Here is a 10650-nt window from a genome sequence, read left to right as displayed (position 1 = left end):
TAGCAAGCATACAGGAGTAAACAAGTAGCTAAGCAAATGCAGATTCAGAATAATGCAAATATTGTGTTAAGCCGGAACGAAAGAATAAGCTCCACTGCTGCTCCTGCAGAGTGCAAAAACCCAAACCCAACCCGGAACGAAAGCGCCGCCGCCGTTGAATGGTCGGGTAGAGGACGTAACCATGGTTCACTGCCGGGCCCTTTAAAAGCCGAGCCGGGCTCGTCCCATCCGCCCCACGACCGCTTGGCGCTTCATCACTCGTTCCCTTTCGAAAGCCCGCGCACGCACGTCGGTCGTCCCGTACGTGTGCCCGTCTATCTATCCTCCTCGACTCCGTCGTGTCTCTTCAACTCCGTCGTGTCGTGTGCAATCGTTGCATGCGGCGAACGCTATACATGGTGCTCCGAGAGTGTCCGGGAGCAGAGAGCATCGATCAATGGCGGGGTTTGGTCTGGTCTGGTCTGGTCCCATCCCAGCAGGGTCGCTAATGCGCGCTCGCTGCTGCTTCTCTCTCTGCAGGAGCAGGACCTCGATCGGCCGAGATGGCGACGCCGAACGGGCTTGCGCGGATCGAGACGACCGGGAAGAAGAAGCAGGACAACGGCGTGTGGTACGACGACAGCTCGGCGCCGGTGCGCGCGCAGACCATCGACGAGCTGCACTCGCTGCAGCGGAAGCGGTCGGCGCCCAGCACGCCCAAGCGGTCGGCGCCCACCACGCCCATCAAGGGCGGTGCCCACTCGCCCTTCGCCGTCGCGATCTCCGAGGAGGAGCGCCACACGCAGCAGATGCAGTCCATCAGGTGACGTTCGTCCTTTCTCGGCTAGCAGCCGCCTTATTGATTCTGCCGCCACTAGGCACTATAGCTAAGTAGCTAGCCTGCCGCTATAAACGAATTGGTGAAAACGATTTCTCGATTTGGTTGGGTTTGGTTCATTACTGAATAATAATAGCTTAACGACAATGGCCACCAACCCAGGAACATGAAAGGTAAGCGGAGATGAGTTCCTTTACCATTTTGGGAAAGGAAAAAAAAAGACAAAATAATTTGGCGTCTGCAGGACTTCCTCTGGGAGAAGAAGGAACGGAACAAAACCAGAGAGCTCTGCCACCGACGTCAGAGCCCGGCCCGTTTACGTTGACAATACACTGCCTCGTGGGCCCTCTTGAGATAGCACTTGGTGTGAGTTGTGGACTTCATTAGAAAAAAAAAGTAAAAGGATGGAGAAGATAGAAATAGGTAAAAACAAAAGGGTGACGCACGAAACGAACAAGCATGCACGCAGCTTGACGCGACACCACGGTCGCCGTCGGCCACGCAACGTGCTGCTTTATCTCTGCAGGGAACCTAGTAATCCTTCCCGAAAATCTGTACGTCCTTCGGGGGTCGGCTGTGTCCTCCCGGTCTCGCGCATCACTAACCATTTTTGGTGCTGATAATCGGGAGCGTAGCGTAATTACCACTAAACTTTTTTTTCCCGATCTCTCGTGATGGATGCAGTGCGTCGTTGGCGTCTCTGACGCGTGAAACCGGGCCGAAAGTGGTCAAGGGCGACCCGGCCGCGAAGGGCGAGGCCGCCGCGCAGGGCGCGCCATCGACGCCGAGGGCGCACCAGCAGCACCGCCACCCCGCCGCCCCCGCCATCGCCGTCAGCGACAGCTCCCTCAAGTTCACTCATGTGCTCAACAACCTCTCGCCTGCTGGTACGCATCGCATATGCACAACCTGATCATCTTCTTCGCGTTGCGTTGCGATGCGATGCGAGAGACTAACTGCAGACGGATGCTTACTTTGCCCCTCTGGTACGGTGCTTGTCACTGAAAAACCTACTTATTAAAAAAAAAAAACAGAGCTGTACGAGCAGGCCATCAAGTACGAGAAGGGGTCGTTCATCACGTCCACCGGCGCGCTGGCGACGCTGTCCGGTGCCAAGACCGGGCGGTCTCCCAGGGACAAGCGCGTCGTCAAGGACGAGGTCACCGCGCAGGACCTGTGGTGGGGCAAGTGAGTGTCTGGCTGTCTGCTCGAGCTCGGCACACGTTTCTGCTACCCTACCTACCGGTGTGTTTCTTCGCCGCTGACGTCCGTGGCTGACGATCGGGTGCAGGGGCTCGCCCAACATCGAGATGGACGAGAAGACGTTCCTGATCAACAGGGAGAGGGCCGTCGACTACCTCAACTCCCTGGAGAAGGTGTTCGTCAACGACCAGTACCTCAACTGGGACCCCGAGAACCGGATCAAGGTCCGCATCATCTCCGCCAGGGCGTACCACTCCCTCTTCATGCACAACATGTAAGCCAACCCGCCCTACACCATACTATCATCGTCTTCCTTGTTGAGGCGGCCCTAGAGTATAACTGGATGGGGCCGGGCCGGGCTCGGTCGCAGGTGCATCCGCCCCACAGACGAGGAGCTGGAGGACTTCGGCACGCCGGACTTCACCATCTACAACGCAGGGCAGTTCCCCTGCAACCGCTACACCCACTACATGACGTCGTCCACGAGCATAGACCTCAACCTCGCCAGGAGGGAGATGGTCATCATGGGCACGCAGTACGCCGGCGAGATGAAGAAGGGGCTCTTCGGCGTCATGCACTACCTCATGCCCAAGCGCGGCATCCTCTCGCTGCACTCCGGCTGCAATATGGGCAAGGACGGCGACGTCGCCCTCTTCTTTGGCCTCTCAGGTAAACATGGATGAGAAGAGATGGTTGTGCGTGGCGCCGCCACAACTGCCCAAGTCGCATTCGCATCTCACGTCGTCCGCTTACCTTGTCCTTCCTTCGTGTCATGTACGTCGTCTTATATTATATCCGCTGATCTTACAACAGGTACCGGGAAGACGACGCTGTCGACGGATCACAACAGGCTTCTGATCGGCGACGACGAGCACTGCTGGAGCGACAATGGCGTGTCCAACATCGAGGGCGGCTGCTACGCCAAGTGCATCGACCTGGCGCAGGAGAAAGAACCTGATATTTGGAACGCCATCAAGTTTGGAACTGGTACGTACTTGTCTCAAACTTTCGGTTTCTTTCTTTCTTTCGCCGGCTGAATTGGGTAGCTGAACTGAATGTTTCTGCTCCAGTGCTGGAGAACGTGGTCTTTGATGAGCATACTCGTGAAGTCGACTACGCCGACAACTCTGTCACCGGTAAATGTCGCGTCCCTAGTCCCTACTACACGGACAAGCACCACCAAAGAAAAAAAAAACTTGTGTGGTCTCATCTCATGCATGCATGGCGCTGTTGTTAATTCTTGCATTGCAGAGAACACTCGGGCTGCCTACCCGATCGAGTACATCCCCAACGCCAAGATACCATGCGTCGGCCCGCACCCCAAGAACGTGATCCTCCTGGCGTGCGACGCCTTCGGCGTGCTCCCGCCGGTGAGCAAGCTGAACCTGGCGCAGACCATGTACCACTTCATCAGCGGCTACACCGCTCTGGTCGCCGGCACGGAGGACGGCATCAAGGAGCCGCAGGCCACCTTCTCCGCCTGCTTCGGCGCGGCCTTCATCATGCTCCACCCGACCAAGTACGCCGCCATGCTCGCCGAGAAGATGCAGAAGTACGGCGCCACCGGGTGGCTCGTCAACACCGGCTGGTCGGGTGGCAGGTACGCACGCGGCACGACCGTCACGGTTTGGTTTGCTTCCGGCAGTTGCACACAGCTCGTGTTCGGTATGGGAAACCGTAGGTTTCATTGTGGGACGGTCGCTTTTGCTTGTCAGGTACGGCGTGGGCAAGAGGATCAGGCTTCCCTACACCAGAAAGATCATCGACGCCATCCACTCCGGCGAGCTCCTCACCGCCAACTACCAGAAGACCGAGGTGTTTGGCCTGGAGATCCCCACTGAGATCAACGGCGTGCCGTCGGAAATCCTCGACCCGATCAACACCGTATGCTCTGAGTCTCACCTCACGAGCTCGCTTCATCAGTCATCTTGAACTATACACCCTGTTGATAATAGAACAGAACACTGACCAATCTCGAACTTGACAAATGCTGTATATATGCAGTGGACGGACAAGGCCGCGTACAAGGAGAATCTCCTGAGGCTCGGCGGGCTCTTCAAGAAGAACTTCGAGGTGTTCGCCAGCTACAAGATCGGGGACGACAGCAGCCTGACTGACGAGATCCTCGCCGCAGGCCCCAACTTCTGAACTAAAGCAATGGATCCGGATGAATAAAACGATGGCGTGCGTGCGTGGGTGCGTGTGAAGATGATTACGACGACGACGACGAAAAAAAAGGTGTTGGATCGATGAGCCAACATAGTAATAGATTAGCTGGGTATTGTCATGGGTGCGTCTGGTGTTGTTATCTATAAGGCTGTCTGCCTGTCTCAAGCAGCTATCATATTCTATTTCAAATTCTATTCTGTAAGCGTGTAGTTCAAAACAATGCTTTACACAACCATATGCACAGTCTATCTAAGGTTGGTCTGTTCTATCAGCTTGTTGGGAAAAGTTTGCGTGTGCTTGTATCTTGCCCCCTGTACTCTCTCTGGTTTCTGAATTTGAATACGAAACAGCTTGATCGCAATCACCATTGGTTCGGTGTGTGTGTGTGTGTGTCATGGCAGGAGAGTAGCAATTGATTCTGCCTGGAACTGTCATAGTTTGAGGCCATCGGTACGAAAAGCTCCATATTGGTGTCATTGGACCCATGTGCTCAATATCTCATTATCTCATGCCTCTTCTCGAACACAACATGGAAGTGCCACATTGACTAGTTGAGACATGACGCTGTGTAAATCCATTGAAGTTCAGTTGAACCATGAACGGATTGAAAATCATTTGCCAACAAATGGCGGCCACACTGCTTGGACAAAACAACAAGAACTCGCATGCTATATGAACTTTCCTTTCATTCAATGTGATGCCATGGCACGAGCATACCTGGGCGGCTGTTGGTCTTAAGAGCTCAAGTTCAGCGAGTGATAATTCAGTTTAAGGGCTAGAGTTTGGTAACCCTATTTTTTTAAGGTTTTTCATTTTCCCAATGTAAATTAGTTTACTTTTCTTTAAAAAAATAAGAATTCTTTGAGAAAATGGAGTTGCCGAACTAGCCCCAAGAGGTGACGCTGCAGCCTGCGAGGTTGACTTTGATATAACTACAAACCTTTTTGTTTTCACATTCACATCCGCAGTCTACACCTAACTGACTTTTTTTCTAGGATCAATATATTTTGTTGATGAGAGGATTGAAAGCGACCTTGTCTGAATACTGTACCCCAATCCCAATGTGGTAGGCGCTAGTAGTTTTACACGGGTGCCTCAGGTTATGAACATCATGTTTAGCACAGCTGGATTTTAAACTCTATCGCCTTTCTTTTATGCAGAAGACATGTACATAGCATGGTTACTCCTTTCTACAATTCTCCACTGGAGGTATTAACTTGAGTTAATCTGATTACAATATAAACTCAACAGAAACAAGTGACTACAATCCTAATCCAATCTTTTAAAAAATGTCTCAAATCATAGAATAGATCTGCCACCTTTCAGGGAAGCTTTGATCTTTAGAACAACTTCAGTCCTTCACTTCGCGTATGTTAGCAATCAGTATGATCATTTTCTTTCGTCTTCAGACCAGGTCAGTTGCCAGCTTCAGTTTCGAACTCCGATAGCTCCCTCTGAAGCTTCATCGCGTTGGAGCTCTGATGATTAACGTTGCGATCGACATCGATCATTGCGAGGGCTCACTGTGGTCATGCTCCTCGTCATCTTCACTAGAAGATGACATAGCAATGGCTGGAGGAACTAGAGGTGCTAGGTTGTTTGAAGGAAGTTTCGCTATTATGGCCCCTCCAGATCTGATTTTGGATTCAATGGCACTAATAAGCGAAGCTGCATCTTCAAGAGGAACAGCACGAGCACCACAAGCAAGAGCTGTAGCATGAACTATAGATTTGGGGACTGTTCCTTGGTTCTTCAGTTCAGACAGAACACCTCCAAATGGACCTAAAGCACAAATACCTTTTTGTGTCTGTCTTATGGGTTCTGCAGGGCAGTATGAAATTGGAACTGCTTCAATAGGTGCAGCCAACAATCTATATGGTCCTTCTGTGATCCAGGAAAAATGAACAGGTATCAGAATAGTACTCTAATGGCAGATAACGATCCATCAATGTGCTAAATTTTCCACTGGCCATCTTGTATTAACCTTAGTCCTATGCTTGCTAAACAAATAAAACTGTTGGAATCTGAATTGAACAAAACAATTGGGGTTCAGATGGTGACACAATGCATCAATTGTCCTAATAGAAGTGCACAATGGGATTATGGGAACGTCAACACAGATCTGAAATAATTGAAGCAATGGGCTACTTTCAAGAACCACTGCACGCATATGTATACATTGGACTAAAAATCTGGAAATTCTTCTGGTCACAAAAAATGCTGAATATAACCATTTGTATATATAATAAACCGTTCTAAACCTTCCATGGTAATATGTTCAGTTTAATTTGCAACAGCAGAGCATGGAAGTAATCAACAGATAAGCCATTTAAAAGCTTTCAAACTCATACAGCAATGGAGAAGGAATTGAGCTATTGACATGGTGCTATCAAGAAGCCTGAGTTGATTAGAGATACCTGTAGAAGATCCAGGTAAGCTCTGCGTCACAGGCATGCACAGTGCAAGAGGTATCGCAGGAATAGCAACCATGGTATCTTTAGAAGATCCATGGATACCTTGCTCCTTTCCATGGATGAGTTGATTAAAACAAGTGTTCTGTGGTTCCAGCAACAAATAAGCATCTTCTGGTCCAAAATGAAATACCAAAAAATGCTGGATCCATGCAAAGGACATAAGTAAGCATGTAACAACTTACCTGAGATTTTTCTGAAGAGGTTTTCTTTGTGTTCTTAAAATGCATAAAAGAACTTTCTGATGCATGTGTACTTTCACTCTCTGTTTGATGGAATAAGCAAGTCATGAAGAAAACAATAGTTGTATAAAGGCATTTGATTAATTGATCATTACCATAGCATATTTACCATTTGTGGGGAAACCTCCTGTTAGAGGAGCAGTATCGACACCGCTATATAACCTTGAATCAGTCAAAATGTCGGTTGGTATCAGCAGAAGATTTGATGCAGAATCTTGAAGAGGCCTGGACCCAGGAGATGTTCTTGTCAGTTCAACCTGATTTGAACATTGCAAAGCACTCATACTTTTCTCCTGTAAGACATCATGTTTGCTTTCTCTAACGAAACCACAATGTGACAATGTTGGACGACTCCTTTTGACTTCAGCAACCTTTTCTGCAGCCTCTTTTAAGGCAGAAACTGCCACATGGTAAATTTCTTCTGTGACTGAACCTTCTTTTGCAAATTTTATGGCCTCCTGGCATAAGTTGTTATAAAGTATAGTGAGGGAATCTGCAGGATTACATTGGGTTCCTGCACTGTATCCTTCATTTTTTACTTCACTAGGATGTGCACCCTTTGCAGCTAAATCGACAATTTCTCCAGAAGTAATGTTTGAGGTACTAGGGACCATTTTAGAATATGACAGCGAATGATTATGCTCCTTCTCAAATTTCGAAACCATCCACTTTCCAGAGTTCATCTTTTTCACTACAATCATAGCTTTGCAACCAACTCTAGTTATCATTCTTGGGCGCTTTGTTTTTCCTTCATCTGTCAACACTTTCTTGGTCCGAACTTCACGGAAGCCTTCCTTAGAACACACAATCTGGCGAGAAATAATTGAATTATCACGCCTTGAACGACAATATCTACTAATACGTGCACGAAAACCATTTAGCCTTGCATAGTTTACATAGAACAATTTTGCAGCTTCTTCCGATTCAAATTCCATGCCCTCAAATGGCTCCTCAACAGGGTCCACCTCAATAGAATGTGGCTTCTCCATTGGATCACAGTCCTGGTCTACTAGTCTGGAATCAAGTTTTCTTGGTGGAACTGGTCCATGATTATGGTTCTTTATGAATTTGGTTACCACCCACTTGCCAGGACTAAACTTTTTAATTAATATCATTGCCTTGCAACCAACTCTAGTACCTGCCCGTTCTTGTTGTTTTTGTTCAGGATGGAGGCCATCACAAGCACGGGTTTCATGAAATCCCTCTTTTGAACACACAATTCGACGAGAAATAACTGAATTATCACGTCGGGAGCGAGTATACCTGCTGATCCGAATCCGAAAACCTGCACTTCTTGCATATGTGCTGTAGAAATCCCTTGCAGCATCTTCAGACTCAAACTCCATTCCTTCATAAGGTGTTAATTCCGTGTCATCTTCAAGTACAATTAAGTTTTCTACTTCACGATTATGTGTTACTAAAGTCCCAATAGCTCTAGGCACCTCTGTCAAAGAGTCTGTTTGCTCATTGCCTCGTTTTGACTCACTAGCTATTCTGATTACTGTCCCTTCCATGACCACCAATCCACCATCCACCGTCACAGAACTATGCACATTTTCTAAACATATCTTTCAGGAACTTTCAGAAAAATAATGCAAGTCCAAATCACAAAAACAGCATCATAGTTACATATCTGTTTATCAGGACACTCACTGTACTCAGAAGTTGTTCAGATATGGCCCTACCTGATGGTATGAAGAGTAGGGCGCTGTAACAAGATTTAAAAAGTAAATGGTATCGATTAGATGTTGGAGCAAGTGCCAAGTCTAATCAAGCTTTGCAAAGTAAAGGGGAACAACTGAATAGACATAAACCAACAAGCTTGCTCAAACGCATTGAGGTAGGTAGCAAAGGTAATTCAGTTCCCCAGCATCATGCCAAAAAGGTATGTATAAAGTCTATTTTGGGGGATCCCGTCCAAGAACAGAAAATAGGAAATAATAATTTTATCAGGTGGGGAGCTCAGATGCAACTGAACTCTTTATTAATTTGCCACAAACTGAACTCAGATGCAACTGAACCGAATCGAGAACTACTCTAAACATAACTACCATGTAGGGCTAGCGCACACATTAAAGATAAAGGTCCTACGGTCTTCTACAAGTGATGTTCAATTGCCATTTTATGTCATCAGAGCCCCAGAGGCACAACAAAGCAGTGTCTAATAAATACCATATCTTCATCTATATCTATACCACTATATAATCCATCAGTTAAAATTTTGCAAAAACCCATCCAATCAAATCACCCCACACCCATAACATACACTAAATCCACCAAACAAATTGCACACATACTTTACACAACATCAGAACCAACAGTTCAAATCGCTGGATAACCCTATCTCCCTCACTCAATTCCAATGAACAATATTATTTAGATCATCTCTCATCCACCCCCTCCCCTGCAACCCTGCCGTCCCCAAACGCCCTCTCACTCGTGCTGTCGTCGCTACCGTCGACTCCTCTTCTCTCCGGAATCATAGTGTTATCACGAGATATATGCTAGTTTTATCATGAGGCCATCAATTTCACGCAGTTTTTAAGGAAAGGGCTGGAGAAGTGCAAAATGTGTGTTCAAAGTTTAAGCATCATGCTTCTGTTCTCTATTTCAACGGGACAGCGTCTAGTCAAAGGCCATTTTATTTTATGTCCTCTGGGTGGCTTTTCTAGGAAAGATACGGAGGAAACATCCTTACTATTGAAGTTGCACCCTTTTCTGTTACTTTTTGTGAAAGTCACTGCTACCGGATTGCAATAGTTGAATGATTCCATAAGGGTGTGAAACACTTGTGTGACATGTACGTTGTTCTGGTGCTACTTAAAACTGCAGAATATGCTCCCGTCTTCGTTCCTCCAGAGTTCTTATCGAGAAGCATAGAATCGATCAAAATACTCGACTGTAAACTGTTGTATTAGGGTTGATTATGTGAACGACAGTAAAAAAAAGATCGAAAACAAATGTTTATTTCCATGCATGGAACGAAGATAACACGCTTAAAGCGAGAAAGCAACGAGCTTTAAGCGTGTTATCTTTTGAAAACCAAAGGGAGCAAGCAGAAACGGACAGCGCCTACCTTTTCCGGAGAAGATCGTCGGGTGCCTCGACCCTCGATAAGCAGAGCGGAGGTGTGTCCCGATCGCCCCAGAGCCCAGACCAGCGCCAAGAATACCCAGAACGGAACCAGCACGACGCCAGGTGGGGGCGGTCAAATCGAGCTCACAGGTGACCGAGAAACCTGCACGGCGCCGCAGGAACCGCCGATGCAGCAAACCGATCGCCGTCACCGACCATTGTTGCCCCCGCCGGGAAAGGGAAGGAAAGGGGACGATTAGTGGGAGTTGCTTGGGGTTGTGGGGCGCGGAGGATTGATTAAAGAAAGCGGACGAGACGGGAGTGGGGGGACGAGGAGACGACGAGGCCGGGAGGCGGGCGGGGCGGGGCGGATGAGGCCGGATCTCCGGAGCCACGAAACGGACGGCGGAGAACCGCGCGCGCGGCCGTGGATGCCAAGGAGGCGGAGGGAGGCGCGGAAGCTACGTCATACGTGTAGCCGTCACGCTCGAGTCAAGTGGCGCGGCAGCCCAAGTGGATAAACGAGTCGTGGTGAGGCGGGCCATGACGCTGACGTCGGCCTAAAGGGACCCGCCTGCAGCGAGAGGGAATGGAGCGGACAGCCTCGTCGTCGTGCAATCCCGTCCTTGTCATCCACCCGCTGGTCGCCTCAAGGGAAATTTCCTTTTTCCAA

General features: G+C 48.6%; 1 protein-coding gene and 1 pseudogene across 4 annotated transcripts; one reads left to right on the top strand and one right to left on the bottom strand.

The window, feature by feature from the left end:
• Positions 1–235: 235 nt before the first annotated feature.
• LOC541622 (phosphoenolpyruvate carboxykinase) lies at positions 236–4459 on the top strand. Of its 3 annotated transcripts, none has more exons than NM_001348551.1 (11): positions 236–444; positions 520–802; positions 1502–1704; positions 1852–2005; positions 2109–2294; positions 2391–2689; positions 2834–3007; positions 3091–3156; positions 3272–3620; positions 3736–3904; positions 4025–4423. In NM_001348551.1, the coding sequence occupies exons 1-11, from the start codon at positions 378–380 to the stop codon at positions 4166–4168; spliced, it is 2094 nt and encodes a 697-aa protein (NP_001335480.1). In that variant the 5' UTR covers positions 236–377; the 3' UTR covers positions 4169–4423. The 3 variants fall into 3 exon arrangements, with proteins under 3 accessions (NP_001335480.1, NP_001335479.1, NP_001296837.1); NM_001348550.1 differs by having other exon boundaries at positions 261–300; positions 4025–4459; NM_001309908.1 differs by having other exon boundaries at positions 266–802; positions 4025–4422.
• Positions 4460–5318: 859 nt separating this feature from the next.
• LOC103633754 (uncharacterized) lies at positions 5319–10289 on the bottom strand (annotated as a pseudogene). Its single transcript, NR_163835.1, has 5 exons — positions 9979–10289; positions 7012–8610; positions 6846–6925; positions 6607–6745; positions 5319–6073 (listed from the first exon to the last, which is right to left on the bottom strand). The product of NR_163835.1 is annotated as an uncharacterized protein (transcript).
• Positions 10290–10650: the final 361 nt, after the last annotated feature.

This window comes from Zea mays, chromosome 1 (genome assembly GCF_902167145.1).
Source record: "Zea mays cultivar B73 chromosome 1, Zm-B73-REFERENCE-NAM-5.0, whole genome shotgun sequence".
Lineage (NCBI taxonomy): Eukaryota > Viridiplantae > Streptophyta > Magnoliopsida > Poales > Poaceae > Zea > Zea mays.
The sequence above is the reverse complement of the archived record's forward strand: the minus strand, read 5'-3'. Positions and strand labels throughout refer to the sequence as shown.